The following is a 25,713-nucleotide window of genomic DNA, read 5'->3' as shown; positions in this document are numbered from 1 at the left end:
CATCACGTGCTCTTGCACTAAAACCCCTTCTCACAAACACACGGCCCCGTTAAACGCCAGCACCCGGGAGACCGGAGGGCCCCGGCCGCTCACGTGAACGCTGTCCCTCCTCCTCCCGCTGCCTCCACGTGCCAGTGCCCCCCGGGGCCTGTCCGGAACCCCCGTGCCCAGGCCCAGCCCACGCAGGCCTGTGCAGGGGCCGGCGTCCGGCCCAGCACCACTGCCCACGCCGGTGCCGTGCCAACGGCCGCCCCGCCCGGGCACAACTGCCGGGACTGCAGGTAACCGGGACCCTGCCGGGCGCCCCTTGCGCTGCAGACCCTGACCGGCTGCTTCTGGCCCAGCACGGCCACAGGCAGTGCCCCTGCAGCGAGGCCGTGCCCAGCCCGGTGTGGAGCCACGGCACGGCCTCTGTGGGCAGGGTCCGCGGGGAGGGAGAGAGAACCTCCGGAGGGGAGAACCGGTGCTTGTAGACGCGGTGCCTGGGGACGTGGTTTAGGGGCGGACTTGGCAGCGGCAGGTTAAGGGTTGGACTTGATCTTTTCCAGCTGAAATGCTTCTGTGATTCTGCTTCGGGAGGAGGAATGGCGCAGGCAGGGACTCCCCCATTCCAGCCACGCTGCCGGAAAACCGGCAGTGCTCCCTTCTCCGGTGGGCACCCCCACTGGCAGAGCAGAGAGGATCTACAGCCACCTGGTAGCTGCTCTGTCTGCACTGCAGCAGAGCAGCCCCGGCCTGCGGTGGGCAGCTTGCCTCATTATAGACACAGCCGCAAGTGCCACAGCCGCCCCGGCGCTTCCTCGTGTTCCAGGTGGGACACGCAGCTCCAGCGTGCAGGTTTTGCCATGTCAAGCTGTGGGCCAGCCAACAAGTGCCGCAGGCTGCTGTGTGCTGTGTTCCCTGGGCATCCAGCCGCAGGGCCTGTCAGACAGTGAGGCTTTCTAAAGCTTTCTGAAAAACAGTACAGGAACTGTGAAACTCTGGGAATGCTGCAGTGAGACTGAACATTTAGAGGCTCAGAGGTCATAGCCAGGGTACAAAGGCTTTGGGTGGTAGCACGCGATCTAAACACACAGAACTGTTTTTAAGCTGCTGCTGTACATTAGTATTCTAGGGATTCTGTTCTCGACTAACAAGAATTGCTGTTAACACACATTAACACCTAAATTGTGCTTTCACTTCTCTGCCGAAGCGGATGTGCTTATTGCCACTGATCATTTTGTACACTGAACTAATGGCTAGAAAAGACATCCAGGACATGTGAGGTGTACATTCAGTGCTGTTCTCAGGTTGAAGAGTTCATATAAGATACCCTGCTGCTCAGAGAAGTGCCCTGACTATCAGGTCAAAGGGTATTTCAAGGTGCAGTGGAAGGGAAAGAGCAGTTCTTCTTGCTCCATTCTGTTTCATTGCATTGAAAAGCATTCAAGGTGCCTTGTGTCAGGGAGTAGGAGAAAAAGAAAGGGAAGTGGGCCTGTCTGTAAGGCATTATTACAGGGAATAACTGGTCTGCTCTGGTCCGTGCATGTATCTCACGATTTCCTCAGTGAGGATTGCCTGTCTACAGTTATGTTTTCAGGCTTATGAATTATGCAGGTTTTATCCTCCTAATGTGTATGTTGATTTCATATCATTCCAGTTTCTTAATCAAGATGCCAGGCGAGATAGAGCATATGCCCTGTGAGGCTTCATTAATCATACATATAATCTCATGAAAAAATATATCACAATACCTAAAAAGTTTTAATTCTGAGAGCTCCAGCACATCACTCAGCAGTCTCCCATGACAACACGCTTTCCTCCGAGCGTTCTTGATGGGTTTTATGAGTTGGCTGCATGTTCTGTAGGGGCACTTGGCCACATGCATTATGCATCAGCTTGTCCTTGGTTTGCTCTGTCTGTCAACATGCTGGTTGATGAGCATTCGCAGGCATTTGCTGCATCATTTTTAGCGATTCAGAATTAGAAGATGCCTTTTTCTAAAGTCCTCTAATGTTAAAATTCCTCTGATTTTAGGAAAAAAAACATAAAGGGTATGATGAGTGGTTTTAACGCTATGATGAAGTGACTATTCTTACTAAGATTTAGTGATTTGTCAATAAAAGCACAAACTTAAGGCCACTTATTTATTATTGACTATAGCACTGATGTATAGAAGAACATACAGTACCTTCTGTTATATAGAATCTTGAATAAGTTTGTTTTCTTTAGCTTGATTTTGTGCTATTTTTTTGTTTGTTTTCATTCCCATGTTCACCCTGACCTGTTTAAATAAATGCCTTCCTGTCTAGGCTAGGTAGACAAAAATATGTACACCAGAGGCCACTGCACAACAGCTTCACAGCTTAGGCTTCTCCTTGGCATGCTGCTTTTTTTCTCTAGTAAACCCACTTATTTATGCAGCTTGATCTGTTTTCCATGTGAGAATATTCACATTTCCCAAGCTGAATCAGACAATGGCATGTTTGAAACTCAAAATGACAAATACATGAAAATGGTGACACAGGATAAGACCTAAGGTCCATCTCCTCCATGAACTTGTGGCCCACAGCAAATGCTTTGGGAGGAGTGTAGGAAGAGGGTGAGCTCTCAGTGCCTCCAATGATCAGGGACTTCCCCAGTTGAAGGTAACGCAAGCTCTCACCTTCTGCTACCTCTGCTGCTCCTGCGCCTAACTGCATTTTTTCTGAATGCAGATCAGAATATTTGTTGAACACATACTCCGCATCATTCAAGAAAATCTTACCCTTAGAAGCTAATAGCAGGTTTATACTATTTCGAGATTGTTTTCTGTTCTTGATGTGTTTAAGGAGTAGCTTTTATTCTTTCATAATTTACAGGGTTTTATTATAAAGTTTTTATTGTTCTTAAGCCTGTTGACTGTCACTGTTTGTGCCTTTTGTTCACCATTTGGGTGCATTCCCTTGCCAATAGCTTGTATTTGTTTTTGTCGCATCTCAAGGTTTTCCTGGCTCTGCTCCCTACTTCTGTTGGGTTTAGCTACCCAGTAAGGAATTCTTATTACTCACTTTTTGTGAGTAAGGTTATTTGTCTTACTTCTGAGAGTGAGGTTGGGTCCAAATTTTGCTGGTTCTTATATTAGAAAGAAGATGGAGACTATCCTTAGTATTCTTTAACCTGTAACTGGTGTTGCTTCTCATTTACACGTTTTCAGACTTGGATATTCTTTCATGGTTTTGTATAATGGGAACAAATTAAGCACATAGGATAATATGCAACTGCAGAATGTCATCAGCACTCACAGGTCACTCAATGTGGCAAAGCTTTCCTTCGGTCCCTGTCTTTTTAGTTCTGCAGAAGGTCTTCTTGCATTGAGCAGAATGTACACCAGCAATGGCAACTAGCTCTGACAGCTGATACGTTCTGTTTTATTGAGCAATAAGCTAATGTCTTATCAGCTGCTAGGACTAACACTTTTCATTCATGCACACTGAATTATGGTGTAATCCCTTAGGCTGGGCTCGCTGTCAGTTACCTGCGGTTTAAATGAAGATGTGAGTTTATCATAGCAACCAGTTAGACTGTTACATAGAATTTTCCAGTTACCCAGCCTCATCACAGCAAAGAGTAACTGGTGTAGGCTGCGAGAGAGGTGAGAAGTTCACCCTGTACAGCAGGGTTGGGACAGAGAACTGCATATAACTCTTAGCAATATTGCCAAGCAAAGATTCGTTAAGATACCACAATTACAAAGAAATGAAATTCAGTCGCTAGAGAGCACAGCTGGTGAGGGATCCGTTTTACTAAAGGCAATTTAAAATAAGCATAGTGCTGTACAGCATCAAGAATGAGAGAATTCATCCCAATGTGGGAAGACTGTGTCTTTTCCAGAATCAAGGCTTATTTTCCTCTCTGAAACTCATGCACATCCAAGACCCAAATTTTCAAGATTTCTGCCTGCTGGATGGGTTTTGTTTCCTTGCTCAAGAAAGCCCTGGGGGCTTGCAGAGCTCAGTGGTAAGTAGTGTCCTCACAAAACCCATAGACAGAGAACCATTTCCCGAGGTTCAGTGGAGTAATTTAGTAAACTCTCCTCTAAACTGTAAAGCTCCAGAAGAGACACTGATTAAAGCAGCAGCTGGCAGGTTTTCATTTTCCAATGAAATTATATTGGGTTACCATGCAAAGCAAGATACTTTCACATATCTGTGTGATCTATCTATCTATCTGTCTATCTATCTATCTATCTATCTATCTATCTATCTATCTATCTATGTCTGTCCATCCATCCATCCATCCATCCATCCATCCATCCAATACATTTTCACCAGTTATAACATGTTATAACAAATGTTACAACATTTCACCAGTGAAATGGTAGCCTCAAGTTTAGAAGGTCAGTCTCTGATGAGCCTGGTTTGCCTTCACTAAAAACCATTCAGATCTTTTTTCTGGTGATACTTCAGTCAAATAGAAATGCTTTTCTTGCTCTTTTCAAGACTCTCAGAAATCTGTACTCTGAAGTGCTGGAGGCAGTAGGAAATACAGTGGCTTGTCTCCTTGGTGAGCATAAAGCAGTTCTTTGTCGCAGCTGAACATACCAGACGAGTTCCAGGAATGCGTACTGGCCTGGGTTCTGAGCAGAGCCCAACTATGTAAACCCAGGGGCACTTCAGACTTTTACCAAGCCTGCTGGGGATTTACACAGCTGTTGGAAGAAAGACTTCATTCTAGTTCATGTTGAGAAGGTACGCGCAGTTATACAAGCACTTTCTGGGCACAGGTAGACTTGTGTGGTTACACACTGCTGTTATATCAAGACCAAGACACATTTCTAAAGTGTTTCTATATCCTTAGGAACAGCCCTGAATGCTTTGTGCAGGTGTGGTTGCATTTGGTGAAGAAGATTTTAGGCAGGGGCCTTGTTCATGAAGAAGGAGAAAAAAAAATACCCAAACCAGTAAAATGCTGGCTCTTGTGCTTAGGATGTGTGCATTGAAGGGAAGGAGGATGGGGAACAAACATCATATGCAGGGGCTGAGGATGAGTGCACGCAAATACTTTGCCTCTAAACCTTTGTGCCTAGCTACAAGGTGTTGGCTCTGGGCTCAGGCTGAGTGGTTTCCTCTGTTCTGTACAGGTGAGTGCAGGAGGTAGCCAAGGCCCAGCAGCACATTCCTGTTTGCCCCTGGCTTCTCCTCTGCTTACCCTTTCCCAGAAGCAGCCAGATTTTCCTAATGACTGTGGGGAATCCTGTCAGCGCAGCACCAACTGAGCCTTGTGCACACAGGGACGCGGTGGTGCTGCTGGGTGAAGGGCTGGTTGCTGGAAAGGAAAATGCATGCACTCTGCTCATGTGCTGAAGGGGCTCGTGGTCTCGCAGGGCACTGCAGAAGGAGCCCCCTGTCTTCCCACACACACAGGGCCAGGAACTGCAGAGCCCTAATCCCCTAATCTTCCCTTTCCGTCCCTGGGCAAGCTGTTGCCTGAACGCTGACAGCACCACAGAGCTGTTCCAGGGAATCTTTGCATTGCCTGGCCCAGCTCTGTGACACATGGAGCACAAGCCACCTCTGTGCCACCAGCTTCTCCAGCCAGCTCTGGGAATCAAAGCTGGTGTTCGGCTGAAAATACTTTCTGTTAGTTTCTGACATACAGATTTTTTCAGGCTTGCAGGACTCCCATGTTCTTGAACAGTGTGAGATACTGCTGGCAGCTGTAGTACTGCATTCATTGAGGCTTTTGGCAGAGCAGAGCCAACCCCAGATGTTAGAACCTTTGAAGGACAAAAGTCAGTTCTCCACCATCCTCAAAGTAAAATCTGTGTGTGCAGTATTTTCTTGCTGCATCATGCTGGCCTTTTCTGGCTGTGACAGCTACTTATCTCATGCTGGTCTTATGGACTGAGGGCTGTGTTCTCCTCAGGGTGTGTGGGTATAATCTCCTGGCCACTGCAGAAGTAGGAGTTCAAAGTCTTGCTGTCCACCTGCTGCTGGAGGTCACTCCTCTGCTGGAGACTGATGCCAGGCACCTGAGCCACACTCACTGTGCATGTGAAGTATCACAGCTCATCCCTGGGCTATGGCTAAGCTGTTAACACTTTCAGCTACTCCAGTTGCATCTGTAAGAGAGTATCTGCCATGCATTTTGTTTTCTGAATGGATGCATTTCCCCTTGTCTTTGTGTGAGTTTATCTTAGAGCATAGGCAATGATTGCTTTTGGAGAAGGCTGTAAGAGCCTTAATTCTTATGTCTCAGGTTGCTTTTAAGTGAATGGGAAAATGCGAGCCCTGTTCACTGCTATTATTTGTTATTTTTCTCCTGTTCAGATGCAGATGGATAACCGGACATCTAACGCACGTCTTCAGAAGCCATGAGTTCCAGAAAATTACTCTCAGAAACACGGAGAACATTTCCTGCTACTAAAGTACACTGCCAGCAGCCATCGCGGATTCTCATTGTGGATGTCACATCACCTTCCTGGACCAACACTTGTTCTGTACTGTCTGAAGCTCTGGAAAACACACTGTGTTTGGCACACAGCTTGACCGGCCCCTGCCGTGTGCCCCTGCTGAGCCTCTACGTTGTGCAGAGCCAGCAGGAGTGTCTGCTCCCCTTTACGGTAGGTGTGAAATGATGCTTGTTGGGATTTAACAAACATGAACGCAACAGATTGTTATGGTTCAGTCAAGAAAGTTATGATTTACTCCAAATGTATATCTAAAAATCAGTCATTCTCAGAGAGCAGTTTTGTAGACTTCATGGAAGAGGTGAATTTTTATGAAGAATGACATTTAAAAGAAGTGTTGTATCTTTGACTGTGAAGTTGATCGTGTGCATAAGTTAGGTTTTGTGCTGTCCCCTCTCTAAGGCATCTGTTGTACCTCTCCCTTTCCTGTGCTGTTTTCTGCACTGTCTAAACTGCTTCTCTACCAAAATTATCAAACACAGCTCTAAAGCTGTAATAATTCAGGTGGTGAAATGGTCAATAGACCTGTTGGTTACACAAAAATTACCACCCTGGGAGAGGTTCCGGTCATTTAAGGGGAAAGGATCAGAATTCAAAATATTTTCGCCAAAATTGAGAAGTATCCTGAAATCATAGCCTTGCAGAATAATAGATCATTGAGGCTGGAAAAGACCCTTAAGTTCATCAAGTCCAACTGTAAACCTAACGCTGCCAAGTCCACCACTAAACCATGTCCCCAAGTGCCATGTCTACATGACTTTTAAATACACAGATCTAAGGCAGTAAGAACAAGCATTTCACTCGTCTGGGATATGCAGCTATATAAATATAGATGGAGAGTGACTAGCAGCTCTACAATAAAGGTCTGGGATTACAAAGCATCATGAAGTTCACAAGAGTCTATGAATTCACACTACTACAAACAGCCATGGTGAGCACTCTCATTTACAGCACACTGGTGTAAAGACACAGGATTAACCCTTCCACTTGTGAGAACATTTTGAAAAACTCTGTTAAGTTTTCACATCTCACGAAAGGTAGAGGCCAACTAGGAAGAAAAAACAGAGGTCAATAGTAATTTAGCAAATGTGATCTGCGAGAGACAGTGGTTAATGGTGATGTTTGGTTTGTAGAATAGGTTATAATGTGATAAGGAAAACTTCAGGGGATACCAAAGTAACATTTTCTGGAGATACTGTGAAATCACTCTGATTAGGGGCTTTAAGAATAGACACTTGTCTTGCTTCCTTGCTTTTCTATTTAAGCAACAGTTCCTTGTATGATAATCACATTTTGTACAGACAGAAGAACCTTTAGATCACTGTTTGGCTTCCTGCATATTACATATTTCATTGAAGTACCCATATAACATTGGAGCACTTCCTCTAGAAAGACATCTAGTGTTGATGTGAAGATATTACAAGATGGAGAACCAAGCAGTTATCAAGAGGCAATTTCTTCCGGTGGTTTATCACTGGCATTGTGAAACTTGCACCTAGTTCCTAATATGCATTTGTTGACTTCAGCTTCCAGGGATTTGTTATTTCCTGTTTTGGCTGGGCTGAAGAACCTGCTTGTATTTTATCCTTCCTTCCTTCCTCTAAATAGAAGCAGGCTCCTAGCAGGTCTTCTAGCTGGTAAATGAAAGAGAACAAAGTCTAAGTCTAGTTGAAAGGCATTTCCATGGGCCCTTAATAATTTCCAACACTCCTCTGTTTTTTTGGATGCTATGTTCTGATACTGCACTCAGCAACACTGTATAGAGACCTAAAAAATGCATGGCTGGTAATGGCCTCTTTTTTTGCCATAATATTGTGTTTCTCTGGGGCTTGTCCAAGAAGCAAAGTCCCCACTCAAAGACTTGAGACACTGGGATGATGGCACAAGCTCTAGTGTGAGGCCCTTCTCCTTTTTCCCCAGCTCTGCTTGGCTGCTCTGCCTGGTGAGCCAGCTCTGCTTCAGGCACCTGCTGAAGGCTTTTTCAGAACTGTTCTTTCTCCATTAGGAACAGTAAAGTATAGCAAGATGAGTATCTTCTTCAGTGGACCTGATTTCACTAATAATGGTATCTGGTCCTCTGCAGCTTCTGGAATCAGGAGCAGTTTTACATCTGTCTGATAAAGATCTGTCCCGAGGGCTCTGTTGCTTTTCCTGCAGTCCTGAATTGCCCCTTTGTCTCAGCAGGGCATGCTGTTTACCACACTGATGTTCTCATCTAGCTGGAGGAAAACTTGATACTTCTCAGTGAGAAGCCAAGATAGATCTATCTTAAAGGTTTCTTATGAGACAAATCATACTAAGTCAGGAGAGACCTAAAGCTGAAAATAGAGACTGGGAGAATACACGGGGAAGTGTCAGATAAAAGGTAATCCTTTTCTTAGTTTTTCCTGGGCACTTGTTTGTGGTCTCTGTTCCTGCTGGTCTCCCCTACTGGCCTGACTGACAAGTCCAAAGAGCTTCCCTGGAAAGAGCAGGGGAATGCCAAAGAAAAGGAAAGCAGGAAGAAAATAAATAACTGTGGAAGACAACTGATGGTGACAAGAGGGGAAGAGACCACTAAAGCACCAAAAATTTAGGTATGGGACTGAGTAAGGACTCTGAGCACCTCCAGATGATGGGTCTTGTTCCTATTGTTTTTCCCTTGGGATGGGCAGCCCCCACCCACAACTCCCAGACCCTCTCTGACAAAAAAAGGCTAAAAAGGAAACAAGGGAGAAAGACATTAGTTACAGGGACTAGCAAATTGAGGAGGTGAAGTGGGTGAGGGCCCAACAGGCGAAGGAGCCAGACGGGGCAGTGAACACAGTGCCTGTGCCAGCTCATGGCCAGCTTCAGTCTCTTTTGGTAGCTCTTCTCTGGGAGCCGTGTAGTGTTGTAGAATAAAATGTTTTGCCAGACATACAGTGTGAAATGATGAATTCTTGGAGTTCTGTACTGAAGGAGCAGGGTCATGTGTGAAGAGCCTTATGGCTATGCACCAAGTCAGAAGAGGGGTGCAGTCATAAACAGTTAACACAGTTTGTGCTTAGAAGTTTAACTGATGTCTCAGGTACATTCCAGAGCTGAAACTGCAGCTTGCATAGATGTACCTAAGTTAACATGTAAAGTACCTGTGCATATACAAGAGAAAATACAACTCTGCTGTGCCAAATGACAAGTACTTAACTGGGCTTGAGGCTGCCTGCAGCCCACGCTGCGCCCTGTTCTGTCATGGTTAGGAGCAATACTTGACCTGAGAGCTCCAGTTTACATCTGTGAGAGCTGCAGCAGCCTCCTGGATTGCAGGAGAAGCATCTGTACTGCAGGGAATTCGGCTGTAGCACTTCAAAGAGGCTCCTGGCTGCATCCACTTGGTGCATTTGTCAAAGATGGCTGAACCTCACAGCACAACTGACATACTGGGATGTCACTGCTTGCACTGTAGAGAACAAAGCAGGGTGAACACAGGTTCCAGAGGTCTACAGCTCAGTGGGTAAAGGAGTACAGATACGGCAGGGGTGACTATGGCCTGGGGATACCACACTGCCTCAGTGCTCCCTCTTACTTGTCTGAAGCTCTGCCTCTCTGCTGTGCAGGGTCAGAGGAGAGGGTCGTGCTGAATCACTACACTTTGGCTAGCAGCAGGCAACGGGTAGACAGGTGAAAATTGGAGGAGTGATTGTGTGTGTTTTACTAGTATAAAAACAGGCTGGTTTTAATTCCTGTCTGCGTTGCCTGCTTTATGACTTGGCTCCTGCCCCCAGTCTTAACTCAGGGCTGTGAATTCAAAAGCCTCCTTCCACATTACGGAAAATGACTTCATAGTGCTAGTTTGACACTTCCAGTCTTTCAGTTTCATTGAATATTGTTTTTGCAGCAAGTGAAAGAAAACTTTGCACGAATCCAAGCCTGCATTTCAGAGCTCCGTTCGCTACCAAGAGAAGGCTGTTTCCCACAGGGGGGAAATGGAGTGGTACAAGCTGTGCAGGATGGATTGCAACAGTTCAAGCAGTACAGCAGACACACAGCAGCAGGAAGCTCAGCAAACAGTTCTGTTGAGGTAAGAAAAGATTGGGAAGGTAGCAGGAGCCGTCCACCAGACTTGCCGCTAGCCAGCACATTCTCACGATTGTCTGTGTGCTATCAAGGTCCATGGGAGGGGGTCATGAAGAAAATAAGCCCTACCAGAAAAATCCCACGGGGCAATCTCAGAATGCTCGTGGAAAGCAAACAGGTTCAAGTTGGAGTCACTAATGGAGACTGACTTACTTTGCAGTTAGAAAAATGCATCTGATTTCAGGCATTTAGGATTGGATGGTTTTCCCAGTTCTGTTTTGATTACTTTCACAGAACTGTGTCAAAGGCAAAGCCATTCGCAGTACTTATGGACATGATTTTCCTGTCAGCCTACAGTGATATTCTGTGGTTACAGTATCAGGACCTTCCACTGATGTAGCAGGACGTTTGTCCAAAGGCCCACACTAGTGGCTGTGTTCTCAGCTGGGTGCGGGTACTTGCCTAAGTGGGAGGGAAGTTGCTAAAAGCATGAGAACATTTGTGCAGATGCAGAAAGCAGAGCAAGGTTCACAGGAAGAAGTGGTTTTTTTTTAAGTAGTATCAACTGATGTGAAAGGGCACAGTTGTCAAGAGGGGAGGGACCCAGAAGTGGTGTTTCCTTCTGGACATAAGGAAACATCAGCTCTAAACTGCCTTCCATTTCAGACTTCACAGGCTCAGGGTCCACCTGATTTTGGAGTTTTGTCAGTCCTATAAAGGAATCCAGACCCCCAGGAGTGAAATTTCCCCAGTCCTTCTACTTTATTTAGATCCTTAAACCCTTCCAGAGTTGTGCTTTGATTAGGCAGACTCTCCCAGCTGTAATTTAGACTCACGTCTAGTATCTATCCAGGAAGCCTCTGTGTTTTCTTAAGGCCTTGAGGTACTTTTTTCCAGCTGTTTCAAATGCAATTTGTGCTTTAACTTCAAAGCTGGGGCTTGGAACAAACAGTACACTTTTGAAAGCCAACCTTTTTGAACACAACAAAATCCAGGACCTCTTCTAGTATAGTTGAAAGAATGAAATGGCTACTTTGAAAATTAAGTTATCCATGAATATAGAGAGTTTATATCCACTAAGCAATCCTGTTCCTCTAGATTATGCAGCTATATTATACTTCCCATTGCATGTGGATGCCAGACACGTGCTGCAGTGAGAGGCTGTGGTATTAATATACTTACTTGAAAGTGTTGATCACCATTTGTATAACCTACCTTGATTTTCTCATAGGAACAGTGTACACAGGTGCAACACTAACTTCCCCTCTTCTGACTATTTACCAACTTGTATGTGCTCTCCTATATTTGGCTTAGCCTGGAAAATTGGATGTCCTCCACTCTTCTGCAGTTAGTTTGACCACTTGCCACTTGGTTGATCATTTTGATAGATAACCAAATGGTTTTCTTCCTGGTACCAGAAAATAGTGAGTTCATGTGGTTTGTTACTGCAAAGGTCCTGGATATACTCAGTTTCATCTAAAGAGGACCCCAGAGGAGAAGTCCTCACTTATAAAATGCTCAGGGCAGTTGCAGAGATGCCAAGCTAGAACAGCAGTCTGGCCCACATCTGTATGGTGAATTCCCCTATACCCAAACCACAGAATGATGTAGCAGAATTTTGTATTAAATAAAATCCAAACCAAACATACAAAATCCTCAGACCCAACAGCAAAACCACAACACTCAAACAAGCAGCAAACAAAAACCCACTCTCAAACATGCACAGATTCTAACTTGAAAGATTTCTTAGGCAGGACAAGAGCTCTGTAACCCAGAAGATGTGGCTGTTCTTCAGCAGCTTCATGCAGCAAACTGTACTTAAATTGACGCATGGAAATCTCTGCCAGCAAACATCTCATGCAGTAATAGATCTTGCTGAGGTGAGCAGCAGGCAGAGGAGCTCCAATAGAAGCCTCTCACTGACATCTGAACACATGATCCCTTTCCCTTCACCACATTCAAACTAGCATCCACACTGGAGACTTTGCATTTTCCTGATTTCTATACAACAGCAAATACCACAGACACCAGTCACACTCGACGGCTCCAGTCCTCCCTCCGAGTTGCTTTGTGCTAACTCTATTCCATTCCCCATTTCCACTGCCTTACTTCCCTTTGAGCTGATAGTGACAGACATCAAATGTTTCTTCCAAGAAGCCATGCCTTGTAAAGCAAAGGGAAAGAAAAATTAAGAATAGCTTTTTTGTGGCTTCATTAGTGGGTACTATTTATAGTGATCCTATTTCATTTGAAAAATATCCAAAATAAATCTAGAGAGAATTCAAATAATGTAGAGATCTGAAGTATTATAGTACACTTGATTCTAGCACAGGTACTGGAGAAGGTGCTTCCAAAAGGCAACCAATCATACTTGCTTATCTTGAGGAAACTTCAGCTCAGAAGTTAGTTCTGTAGAGAATCTCAAGGACAAAGGACTTCTCTCAAAGCTAATGATCCTTCCTGTTCCATGTGCTGCAGAAATCCAGCCTGTGGATGAAATTCACTCTTCTGCAAATCCCAACAAAAGGTGTTTCAACAGTGCTAAATGGGATTTAAGGGTGGCCTTGATATTTCACATAATGGTGAATAGGCACCATCAGATCACCAGGGAGCCAGGAAAAGAGCAGAAGAGCACCTACAATTCTCAGATCTTTGTTGAAAAATAAAAGCTGGTGACCTCAGAAAGGCTAAAGTGTATTTCACCCTTGCAAAAGGTCAAACACTCTTTTTTGCTTTTTGCTGTTACACTTCTAAAGCAGCACAAGTTAATCCAAAAGCTTTCCACATGCTTCCATCCATGTGGGAGAGACCACTCCAGAGCTGCGCCAGGAAGACAGAGGCACTGCACTGCCTGTGGCACCAGCCCACTTGGCACTGCAGTGGTGGCAAGGCCAAGGGCAGCAGCCATAGGGCATGTTGCAGGGAGCTCAGTGGGCAGAAGCAGGACAGGACTATGAACAGCAGTCAGATGAAGAAGTGGAGCATGCTGGAAGCTGCTGATGAAGTATGCTCATGTGTGAGCCAGCAGAAACACAAGCACTTAAGGAGGTGCTAGTTATATTAGAAGCACAGTTTCTGTAGTGCAAGACAATGATAGCCAATATTTATAATACGAAGGCAGCTCTAGCAATTTGCTTGTGCCAGTGAGATGTAGTCCTTAGGCAAATGTGCCTTTTCCTAACATTTAAACCACAGAGAGGCAAGGATATTCCTTCCTGACTAGTGAACATAGGAGGCAGACTTTGTTACAACTGGCTGTTATTTAAAACCCAAGTATTCGTTAGAAGTATTGCAAATACTCTTCTGAGATCCTGACTTCAGGAAGAAGCTGCCAGCATCATTAAAGTCCCAGCAGCAGGTACAGGGCAGGAAGTATGGCCAGTCTGTAATGGGATGAAAAGCATCTTTCAAGCCACCAGTAGCACATTTGTTGTTAGATTAGCAAGTATAGTGGCCTTAAGGGATTCTATCTAGAAAATGTGGTAATATGAAGGGACGTCACAGCAGCTACCTCAGGTTCTGTATGTGTTAAAAATATTTCTCCTGGTCTCTGTCTGGCATGTGCTAGTGTGACTCAGGCTGTGAAAAGGGTAAATTGGAGGTGATATGATACAGATGTAATGCAGCCATGGTTTTGATGAATCAGGGTGCATCAGTGTAGCAGATGCTCTGTCTGTAGCTCTGCAAGAGATAATTATATCTTTTAAACAGTTCGGCTACCCCCAACTCCAGAACAGCCCCTGTTCCTCATTTTCATTAGTTTCTAATTAATTCCTAGGTCAATACTTCCAACCCCTGCCACGGGCAGGGACACCTTCCACTAGAGCGGCTTACTCCAAGCCCCTGTGTCCAACCTGGCCTTGAGCACTGCCAGGGATGGGGCAGCCACAGCTCCTCTGGGCACCCTGTGCCAGCGCCTCAGCGCCCTCACAGTATGCACACATTCATCTTCATATGTACAGTGTGGATCCCTCCAGCAGCTGGGCTCAGACACTCAGTCTGCCCAGTAGCTGCTCCTGCATCCCAGTGTCCCCAGTTGCTGGTATCTGGGCATTCAGGCCCCAAGGCTGCAGCCCTGCTCCCTGCCCTGAAAGGCAATACTCCCTGCCCCTTCCCAAGAAAAATCCTTTACTCTTGAGCTGTCACTCCTGTTTGTTGGCATTAATATCTCTGTAGCAGAATTCATTTGTGAAGGTCTGCTGTTAAGTTTGCCCAGATGCTCCCTACAGGGTGTTTGTTTGCTAGCAACCTTGCCTAAAATACACCTTATTCTTTCAAGTTATTAATCAGTCCTTTGGAGCAATGAGCAGATGTGCTGAGAAGACTTGGTACTTCACCATCACTAAGTAACAGGCAAGGTTAGAACTCAAAACTCTCTCAAACTGCTCTTTTAGGGTAGAAGCTGGGGTCAAACATGCCTGACCTGTTTCTAGAAACTGATGCTGATTGTCAGTGATGAAGAAAGTCTTTGCAGTCATTTACTTACTTAGTATAACATCAAAACTGGAAGGTGGCAGTCACACCTACTGTTGCTCTCAAGAGACATCTTTAGGATAAACTATGTACTTAAACCCTCACCCAACCCCCAACCTATACACAAAAAAAAGCAACTCCCATTCAGCCTTCAGTGAGAAGGCCAGATTCAGTCTACCTGAACTACACTTGATGTAGTAATGGGAAGTGGCACTGTCCCTCAGAAAGTCTCAGGCACTAAGTGTCTCCCGTACACAGACTGAATTCCCTTATGCACAAAGCATAGAACATAAGACAGTTCTGGATTGTTTCAGCTTCTTCCAGTAGTGGGACGAAATGGCACATGTTCGCTTAAATGGAGGCTAAAGAAAAATACTTTTAAATTTGCTTTTGAATAGATATTTTAACAAGATTTCTCTTCATAGTGGGACCTGTGCTGTTCGAGCAGACCAGGCATCATCACCTATCAAGACAGCATTTGGGCAGAGGTAGCTCTTGCACTGATTTGTGTTTCAGATCACAATTTTGACAAGCCAGTCCAGCCAAGAAATGGCAGAGCAGCTGGAAAAGAAGTTAAAAGATGTAGACCTGGTGAGTCTGCGAAGCATGCAAGTAATTGAGGTTTTGAAGAGAGATTTTCTGCAGCCTGAGGATGTGGAACAGCACATGCCAGCAGAAGAGCCTGATAGCAATGGTGAGTATTAGACAGGATACTAAGGAAAGTTACAGCTATAGATAGCAGGGCAGCCAGTAGTTCTTGCATTTGGCCCGCTTTCCTTTGTGCCATTTTGTATCGCTCATGTAAGCAGAGCTACTGTGCCTGGAGGAACAGGAGCAAGCTTGTAACCACAGCACTTCTCTGGGGCCTTGTCACATTTGAGCAAAATTAGTGTAGATTTGATACAGTAGCTTGACACTGCATTTCTTGGTATTGCCCAAAATGGATTTCATGTGCAATACAGCTTTATTGAGGGATTAAAGAGAGCCTGGATTTTGTGGGGTGACACATTCTCAGACACACATACTGCTGAACATCACCTTGAGCAACTGACTAGCAGATCAAAAGGTCTGTGGTGCAGACAGAGGCAACCAGAATCCTTGAAGCAGGCAGTGGGGGCAGAGAGAAGCAGGCAGGACATTCTCAGCTCCAGTGATCCTACAGAGGCAACCCCTTCCTCCCCTTTCACCAACTCAAGATCTTGTCCTTTTACAAGATGTTTGGTTCCTAGCCAATTCTTACCTCTTAGTCCTTTCCCCCAGACTATGTATTGCATAATAGAGTTACATTCCCAGACCAAGCAGATACTCTGTCGATTAGCTGGGCTTTGTTACTAACAGTGTTCTTAGCTGCTCCTGCTTCTTTTCTCTGTTCTTAGAACAGTTTTTCTTGAGCTCTTGAGGCTTTGCTTCTTTAGAAACCAGTAGTTGCACACTGATAAGTTCTTTGTAGCCCTGCAACCTCTGCTTTTCCATCCAGGTCTCCATTTAAGAGGCCTTTACTGGTGACATTTAAACTCCCCATTCACAAGACACAGCTGGTACCAAGCTCTGATTCACACAGCAAGTCCCCAAAACGAGTTGATGACAACCTTGAATACCTGAGTCCCGATGCCTTGCAAAGTTAGTGTGAGATCTGTTACTAGCAATGACAATGTAGCTTTTACTGAGTGATAGTCAGTGTTGGTTGTTGTTGGCTTACCTGTCTCTAGCTGTTCTTTTCTGGTTGTAGTAGCAAATTTGTGCTGGCAGAGCAGAGGCTGGGAATGTTCAGGAATTGCAGGTTCACTTTTGCCCTGTCCCTCACACATCTGGCCACATGCTTCATTAGTGAAAGAGCAAGTACAGCCCAGACCCTGAATGTTGTTTTTCCTGGCCACATATCTGAAAAACTCCTACCTTAATCTGACAGTTCTCAAGAGCAAGAATGTGAGCTACAGTGATGAGAAATTCAGAAACAGAAATAGCTGTTAGCTCCTGGGTTGAGCCTTTTTGTTCCAAATCAAAAGGTGCTGAGCAGACTGTAAGTAAACCAATCAGGCTGTGATCAAAAGTCCAATGCCACAGCAGCTCAGTGATAGAAGGCTGTACATTGCAATGCTGCTGTAACTGCAACTCAAACACTGAACTGTATAAGCGACCACGCAAAGGTTTATCAACCCTCTTACTGCCTGCTAAAAGCTTCCTGCCCTGAAGGAGCAGCTCCCTCAGTGAGACATGCCTGGTTATTCTGGACTCTGCCTGTTTGAAAGCAGAAGCCTTGGAGAGTGCAGGCAGAAGTGCCTGGCTGGGGAAAGGAAGCACCTTCTCTTCCTGTCCAGCACTGTTGCCACTAACACGGGGCTCAATGAGTCCTGTGGAAGAGGATCAAGCTTCTGTTACTTTGATGTGACTTAAAATTCATTTAATACGCCAAAACCACAAGACACACATCTGTGGAAAGAACCGGTGCCTCCAGCTCCAAGGCTGAGATGTTCTTTAAGAGCTCTGGTCATGTCCATGCAGGAGAGGGCAGTATTTTGGGTGGCTGCAAATGCTGGCTTCCCCAGTGAGGACGATTGTCAGGACTGGCATAGAGCCAGTGCTGCACAGAACCCCACGGTGGATGAAGAATTGGCTGGGTGGCCGCACACAACCATTCTGGGTATTACTTTCTAAACAGCCTCCTGTCAGGCAGGAGGGTTGGTAGGAGGTATCTCTCCCCTTTCTTGGGTGTGAAGGGGCCAAGTGCCTCTGTGTCTGACTTCGGGCATTCACTGCAGTATCCTTACATGTTCTTCCCTAAGCCAAACATTCTCCAGAATCTTCTGTTAAAACAGACTTAAAATCAAGGTTTTGTTTCTCTCTCCACTTAATATCCATGACTCCTTGTTTCAATAAGGGCAACGGGAACGTGTTGTTTTCCAAGCTTCACCCATCTTTCATAAATATATTCATTGTCTGTAATGACCAGCCTGGACCTTGGTACAATAGACCAGAATGGTCTGTCTGCTGTTTCTCCTTTCCTTCCTGGTTAACTTGGATGCATGAATCTTTCCTTTTTAACAGACTGCATGGCATATTTCCTCTGGGAGACAACTCTCTCGGCCATGACACAACTGAAGAAAAGGATTTGTTTTGTTTTTTAAATACTGTCAGACTTCAAGAATACAGCCTCATTCTGTTCCCTTCATAACATGGGAGTGCAGTTTTGTTAGATTTCTGAGCCAAGCCCACAGTGTCTGGAGACTAAAGACATGGAGGTTTAAGGTAAAGAAATGAGGTGAGAAGTCTGTTACAGACCAGCAACAGCCACCCTTTACCTCAACCGCCAAGTGTGGAGGCAGCAGGGACGTGCACTGAGTGACAGTGAGGGGCTGCAGCTCTTGATTATTACTAGAATTCATTTTTTATTCACCCAAGTTTTGTTGCTGGCAGAATCCCTGACTGGAAATACCAGGCAACTACTCAGGCATAATGTTAGTGCCGTCAGTCAGTCTGCTGCATGCAGTGGTAGCGCTGAGTTTCATCCTCTCCAAACCTCAAAGCCAAGCTGATCATTTCTCTCACTATGTGTGGCTATGCTATTTAAGGTGACACAAAAGGGAAATTTTAAGCATAGTTAGCAAACATGCTTACAGTGTGGATTAGGAAGTGGTGAGCATCATATGTGTGTTTAAACCAAGCTGTAATAATTTAGTGACCTTCAAAATGGCACAGACTAAATAGATTAGGAAAAGACGGGAAAAAAGAATAAACTTACTGGCAAATCCATGCAGGATACAGGATTTCCAAGAGTGGCTGATGCTGCAAGATAGAGGGATTGAATGGGAAACAAAGCTTTGCCATTATTACGTTTTACCAGCCCAGCATGCTTCTCTTAAATGACAATTTGAAAAGCAGCACAAAGACTTGCTTTCAGAATGGAAGAGGCAGAACAGCTTACAACATGAACGGAAACATTTAGTGGACAAACTGCTTCCCTGAAGAAACTTGCAACAGCTCCAAAATTGTTTCAGCAAATCTAGCAAGAGATGTTGTACTGCTTGAGAATGACTATCACAGTGTGATAGGGAAAACCAGTCCCGTGCTCTCTGATGCTTGTAACACAGTGGTTAAGTCTTTGATAACAAAACTAGTTATACCTATATACAAAAGCATACCACAGGAAAACAGTTAAGAATAAAGGAGCGAGAAAACTGTGTTTATGTTTAGATCTTCTGTGATCTTCTGTGTTTAGAATATCACTGGAATAAATGCAAGTTTGATTATGTTTTTCTATTTCAGATCAAATGATGTTTGGGGACATCCCTGCTGGGGAGGGACTCTTCATTAGGGGAGGGACTCTTCATTAGGGACTGTAGTGATAGGACAAGGGATAGCGGGTTAAAACTTAAACAGGGGAAGTTTAGATTGGATATAAGGAGGAAATTCTTTCCTGTGAGGGTGGTGAGGCACTGGAATGGGTTGCCCAGGGAGGCTGTGAATGCTCCATCCCTGGCAGTGTTCAAGGCCAGATTGGATGAAGCCTTGGGTAGCACGGTTTAGGGTGAGGTGCCCCTGCCCATGGCAGGGGGTTGGAACTGGATGATCTTAAGGTCCTTTCCAACCTTAACTATTCTATGAGTCTATGATTCTATGACTAAGGAGCTGCAGTTTTGTGGGAGGTGCAAGAGAATATTCTTTTCTATGGCTGAAAATATTTGTGCTTTTTTCACCTTTTTTCCTGCAGACATTGCAATCCTGGGAATGGACATCGATGTGCAAACCATAGAGGACAATGTCATCAGCTTGGAAATGCTGTTTAAATCATGGCTACATGACTACAGCACAGAGAGGGAACACCTCCATCTCCTTCTCCCATCAGGAGGCTTCAGCCATGCCGCTGCACCCAAGACCACCCTGAGTATTTCATTTTCCCTCCACCTCTGCAGGGAGCTTCTGAATCCCACAGCTTTAAAGATTACCCAGGCCTGTGCTCTGGGCATGTTCCCTCATGCTTAGAAACCCCAGTAAGGTCTCTGGGTGCCTCTGAAAGCTGCTGGAGTTCTGCTGTCTCAGGCTGAGGGGCCTTTTGCTTAGAATACTGCCAGGTTGCTGCCAAGTCCTGTGGCTGCTGCTGTTGTAATGGCACGGGCAGTTAAGGTATTTTGTTGCAGGTAGATTTTTTCCTTCATTATAACACTGAGTTTCATACTTGATGCACAGCTAGCAAGACAAACCAAGGTACACTGCAGTGAGGTTTTTTCATCTTCTCACACTAAAGAAGTCTGCAGAAGGCCAAAGAAATTGTATGTAGCCACATATCCTATTATACCAGAGTTAGTGGCATCAGTGTGCTGGGCTTCTCTACAAACACAGGTAGAAAAGCTGGCAGGAAACATATGTCCCTGAACCCATGTGCATTGGGGAAAGCTCCTGCTTCCCCTATGGCTGGTCACCCATCACCAAAACTGGAGCTTGCTGCCCAGTTTTTCCCTTGTAGGTACAATGGGGATTGACTGTTGCTGTGTGCCACAGGATTTAGCGTTGTTCTTCCCTTAGTAGTTGCTGTTCCTGGAAAACATTGACAGTGTTTCTAAGTGCTTGGAGCATGTGCCATTCACAGCAATCTAAACCAATCTCCTTCTCCCAGTGTGCCTCAAGTGCGATTTGCAGGAGAGGTTGCTCGACCCAGCTCTACTTTCTGGGACAGCTGATGGCACCGTGAGAGCAGCAGATGTGAATTCACCATGTCAGATGGCAGCCTGGCCAGCTACAGTGCTGTACAAACTCCGGGTTGTAAAGTAAGTGTTATTACACTCTTTGCACTTGGTAACTGGAAGGCTGGTATGACAGCAGCCTTCACTCTTTGTGTGCAATCTCATCTCGTAGCAGCACCATAAAACACTGAGGGACTCCCAGTACTAGTGAGCAAAAATCCTACCTAAGATCCCCTTGACACCTGTAATTCTGGAGGTTATGGACCAGCATACCCCAGCCGTGCAGGCACAAGTGCAGCACCAAAACCAGTGTCACCATGGCACTAGCACATCAGGAGTGTAACACCATGGATGTTATTCGTGCAGCAGTTTCTCCCTCCAGTGTGAAGTTCTGCAGATTGCAGCCATTGCTCCCTATACAATTCTGCTGTTCTCTCAGTACCTAATGAGGCCCCAGCAATTAATTGGGTGTCAGAGCCTCAGCTAACTGGCTGCCTGGTACTAAAAAGCAAGAGGAGCCTCACAGTGCTCTATGACTTCACATGAGCATTTATTCCCTTTCCTGTCAGCAGCCTGTGGCTGGTGAGCAGAGCTCATAACAAGTGGAGTGATGCTCTGTAGTGTCTTTGCTGAGGTTTATTTATAGGAAACATTTAGTGTGATTTCTGAGCTATACAGTTGTTCTTAAAATGATTCCCACTCTGTCAGTAGCTGTAGAGTTCTCAGAAACCGTGCATGAATGGCCCACAGCCAAAGCAGTGCAGCTACTTAATAATGCCCTGTCAGGAAGCAGAAGTGTGCTGTGGACAGGCAGTGTCAGGCATTGCAAAACGTGCAGTGGTGTTTGTGGTGGGATGTTGGCTCTCTGAGCAGTAAAGCACATGCCAGTTTAAGTGAAGGATAACCACGATCACCAGGATCACTGGGAAGACATGTAATGCGTGGGTGAATTACTGCCCAAGAGGCCACATTAACAACCTGGTTTGTATACAAAATGCACAAAGACTGAATTTGCTCCTTGGCATACTTTTGTCAACATGGATGTAAGGGAATCTGGAAATCAGCAGGAAAGCCTTATTTCACTGCAGCTGGATTTTTCAGCAGGGTTTCATGGTGTCAGGCCACAGCAGTACAGACATTAAGTGCCTGTAGCAGCACTGCAGCTGATACTGCCATAGAGACTTGAGTTAGTCAGCTGGTAGAGTCTTCTTGCTGATTTCATGTTGGTTGTGCTTCACTAACATGAGCTGTGTATTGCAGGGCTCTGAAATCTGAAGGAGTCTGTGAGTCTGTACTGTATGGCCTGCCCTTCATTATCAAGCCCACAAGCTGCTGGCAGCTAGACTGGGATGAGCTGGAGATAAACCAGCACAGCTTCCATGCTTTGTGTCATAGTCTTCTGGTGAGTGTGTGAAAATTGCCTTCTCATGGGCAGGAATTGCCATATAAAGGAACAGTTGGTGCACATCTAGTAAGATCTCTCTCACCTGCACCAGAAATGTTTCAAAGCTGCAGCTTTATCTCATGGGCCAGGGTTGGGCTTGTAAATCCTTCCAGCCAGTTCATCCACTGGAAAGATGCTACAGCACATCAAACCTTAGAGAGACTCAATCCCATCAGAAATCCAGTATTTGGAAGTGTGAAGTGCAGAAGGCATGGTTGGGGTTAGACATGCATTGTGAACTGTGAAAATAATCAGCCAGGGCTTGGGATGTGGAGGACTTTCAAGGCCAGGTTGGATAAGGCTTGGAGATACCTGCTCTAGTGGAAGGTGTCCATGCCTGTGGCAGGGGGCTGTAACTGGATGAGTTTTAAGGTCCCTTCCAACCCAAACCGGGCTGGGATTCTGTGACTTTCCATTACTGACAAGTTGTAAAGCAAAACTGGACTTTTTTCTTAAGAACTGTCTTGCGTTCAGTTAGAAACAACCACCATACTGTCCTCACCCATAATGCAGAATAATGTTCTTACTCTGCTGTGTATGAACATAGCTGCCCCTGAACCCAGCAGCCCCTATAGTGAAAGTGCTGAGGGAGTGGCTGTTGTCCATTATTCACATCAGGTTTGGCTTTTGCCTTTTAGAAAAGGAAGTGGATGCTTTTGGCCAGACGTGAGCCACAGAGTACTGGTCCAAACTGGAACATTGTGGTGCATTCCTACTACATCATTGTCCCTTCTGACTCTGCCACTCTCCTTGTCAAAGCAATCGCTGTCAGAGAGCTCTTGCTGCCATCAGCCTTCCCAGCCCTCCTTCCTGAACACCCTGAGAGAGTGCATGGCCCAGTAGAGGTAAGTCACAGATAGCCCTGTATAAACATACGTGGAAAGGATCCCAGTTGTACCAGCAGGGATGAGAGTAATGATCAGCCTTTATGCACAGGACATGCAGCTGCTCTGGAAGATGAACCTTTTTCCCTCATTGCTGGGGAATACAGCTCTCAGTCTGCAGAGAGAGGTGCTTTAGGCATAGGATAAATCAGTACATAAAGTGTCTCTTCCAATGGATTCAGGCTCATGCATTTCCTCTTGTGCATCCTGAGTTGTCTGCCTCTGCTTCAGGTGATCCCAGGAAGGGCAGAGCCCTCACCATAGGTCTTAGCAGATGAGCAGAGGAGGAAACAGCTGTGAGAACATCTAGTGACAGCTGGAATACAGTGGAGCACTCCAGACCTTCTCCCCAGCAGCTGATACATCCTACAGCTTTCTTCATGGAAGCAAATACATGTCCTTTGAGCAGTGTTGCATGTCTGTTGTGGGGAGGGGGAAGCAGCGATATGAAGCACAGAATTAAGGGGGATAGTGCCCAGAAAGCGTGCTCCAGCTTATTGGCTGATACTGGGTACAGGGGAGGATGGGACTGCATCCTGCAAGGGAATACTTAAACCCACTAAGAGCTGTTAGAACATGCCTCAGTGTTCTGTACACATCTAAGAGTGGTCCATGTAGGTAGCAGCACAGCCAAAGATCCCTTCTCTCATCACTGCAGGGTGGCATGGAGCATCTGTAACAGTCCTTCATGCGAGAATAGTCCCTGTCACTAAAACCAGCACCCCCCCAAAGCAAACCCTGCAGCCCCTACCTGTCACATCTCACTAGGCTCTTTCTTCTGTCTGAGCAGAGTGCCCTGAACAGCCTGGAAGTAGAAGTTGCTTATAACCCCTTGCACCTAAAAAGCAACCTCTACAAATACCTGAAGAGTACGTTGTACAAACCTCTGCACAGGCAGCAGGCCCAGCCCAGGGACCAGCGACCAGAGCGGCATCAGCCCAAGCAGGTATGTCCTTTGCTTTTGACTAGCCTACCTAGCATCCATTCTGCCCTTCTGGTGTGCATTCCTGTTCTGTCCCTGTGTTGCAGCATCAGAGCAGAGCCAAAGCCACGGTGGCACCGCTTCTGATGGCTCCTTCTCCTGCCCAAGCGTTCAGGCCAGCAGCAGCCAGGAGGGATTCCTGTGAGCGCTCCCTGCTCCCCAAAGAGTACGAGGAGTTCCTGCAGTGAGCCAGGTGCTGCTCCCGGCAGCCACAGCCGGGCAGCCAGGGCTCGAAGCTCGCCCTTGGGCAGACCAGCACTTCCCATTGTTTGTTCCTCCTTCTTGTTACAGTTTTGTTAGTCACCAGGTCAGTCAGCAGGAAGCTGCTCCAGGGCCCTCTGTCCAGAGATTGAGCTACCCCCACAATGCCCCACATTTCCCATTTCTGTCAGCACACATCACCAACATGCCTCAATTTCGGGTTTCTGAGACTAGGCTGGGACAGGCCACAAACCACAGATTGCTGTCAGCAGGTGCAAAAAAGCTGCCTCAGGGCGGTGAGGAAGTCAGACAGATAAATAGGCAGGAACGTCAAGCTGCCCTCGTCCTGCAGGAGGAACAGGGTGTTTGAACAGGCATAAAACAGGGCTTTTGAATTCCATCTTAAAGCTCAGAGCTCTGCCCTCCTGAGAGCACTACCCATGGTGATGCCCATTTCCTTGCTTCCGTAACTGGTCTCACTGCCCACTGCCCCAGCTCATGAAGGCGTTTGTAGCAAGTGCCAAGCTGGCTCCTACACAGTGACTGCTCCGTGCAGCTGCAGCACAGCACCCAGCAGCGGCTGCTTGGACGCTCTCCTCCCTATAGCCCATCTGTGCCCATGGAGCTGTTCCACAAGCCAACACAGCAGTACTTTGGCAGTGTGCAGAAGATGGGGAGAGTTGCTCTAGAGCTTGCTGGAGCTTCCAGCCAGTGCCTGTACAGCTCCTAGCCTGGTTTTCAGTGCAGCCATAGGCCAGCTGCCCCTGGCAGGGCAGGAGCTGAGGGCAGCCCAGTGGGCTCCCTGGATGCACAGCACCAGCTGCCCTTTGTGTTCTACTCTGTTCTGACAAGCTGTTTCAAAATAAAGTTATCCCCTGTAACACCCACCTGGTGCCTGCAGTTTGCGATGTGCTCTGCACACAGCAACCTCAGCACTGAGCTGTGCTGCCCGAGAAACAGCCACAGCTGGCCAAGGTCATGATGCAAGCATGTTGCTGGGGCCACCGCTACAGCAGGAGAGCAGAGCCAGCTTTCCCTTGGGATCCCAGCTTAGAACAGGCCCTGCAGGCCACCCACGGCATGGACCTGCTCTTCCCATGCCCTGGCAGCATCTCAAGCAGCTGCTTGGGGTAAGAAGTCAAGGGCAGGTACTTTGAGGACAGGGCAGATGCCCCTGTGGGCACAGGGATGTGTGTAGGTTATGCTATGCAAGCTGGGGGCAACCCCTGCCCAGCAAGCTCACAGTGGGAGGAAGTGGGGAAGGAGCATAGCAAAGGGCAGCAGTGCAAGCAAACAGCCCAGTCTGGGGCACACAGACCAGGAACAATGACAACGAAATGACAAAGTCAGAGAAACTGAGGGGAACACAGGGCATTAGTGACTGAATTGATGGTGCAGGTGGAAATTGCTTTGGCAACCATATCGTAAACACCAAACTGGGGTCCAGAGTCAACACCTTGCTGATGGGAAGAGGCAAATAAACAGGGGCTTGTGATTATTCCTGATAGAAGGAAGCTGCTAAAGGGGAAATTTGGGAGGAGGGAAAGGGAATATAAGGGGGGGGGAAATGACAAAACTGGGGCTGT

The 25,713-nt window shown here is 46.3% G+C and overlaps 1 protein-coding gene across 3 annotated transcripts; it reads left to right on the top strand.

The window, feature by feature from the left end:
- The first annotated feature begins 261 nt into the window (after positions 1-261).
- Positions 262-25,014, top strand: M1AP (meiosis 1 associated protein). 3 transcript variants are annotated; one of them, XM_062632185.1, is made up of 10 exons: positions 262-281; positions 6,291-6,583; positions 10,287-10,469; positions 15,455-15,632; positions 19,647-19,820; positions 20,550-20,700; positions 21,877-22,018; positions 22,699-22,905; positions 23,735-23,890; positions 23,974-25,014. In XM_062632185.1, exons 2-10 carry the CDS (start codon positions 6,335-6,337, stop codon positions 24,112-24,114), a joined length of 1,581 nt encoding a protein of 526 aa, XP_062488169.1. In that variant the 5' UTR covers positions 262-281; positions 6,291-6,334; the 3' UTR covers positions 24,115-25,014. The 3 variants fall into 3 exon arrangements, with proteins under 3 accessions (XP_062488169.1, XP_062488170.1, XP_062488168.1); XM_062632184.1 differs by lacking the exon at positions 262-281 and adding an exon at positions 5,539-5,752; XM_062632186.1 differs by lacking the exons at positions 262-281; positions 23,735-23,890; positions 23,974-25,014 and adding exons at positions 5,269-5,752; positions 23,603-23,722.
- The last annotated feature ends 699 nt before the right edge of the window (positions 25,015-25,713 follow it).

The sequence above is a fragment of the Pezoporus occidentalis genome, unplaced genomic scaffold, assembly GCF_034315485.1.
Source record: "Pezoporus occidentalis ecotype Australia unplaced genomic scaffold, CSIRO_AGI_Poc_V1 ctg386, whole genome shotgun sequence".
Classification (NCBI taxonomy): domain Eukaryota; kingdom Metazoa; phylum Chordata; class Aves; order Psittaciformes; family Psittacidae; genus Pezoporus; species Pezoporus occidentalis.
This window is presented reverse-complemented; position numbering and strand designations above follow the sequence as displayed.

Bases quoted from the DNA above. Each gene is read 5' to 3' on its own strand.
- M1AP (XM_062632185.1), top strand. From the start codon at position 6,335: ATGAGTTCCAGAAAATTACTCTCAGAAACACGGAGAACATTTCCTGCT. The intron at 10,470-15,454 runs GTAAGAAAAGAT...TTTGTGTTTCAG, and splicing joins CAGCAAACAGTTCTGTTGAG to ATCACAATTTTGACAAGCCA. The intron at 22,906-23,734 runs GTAAGTCACAGA...CTGTCTGAGCAG, and splicing joins GAGTGCATGGCCCAGTAGAG to AGTGCCCTGAACAGCCTGGA.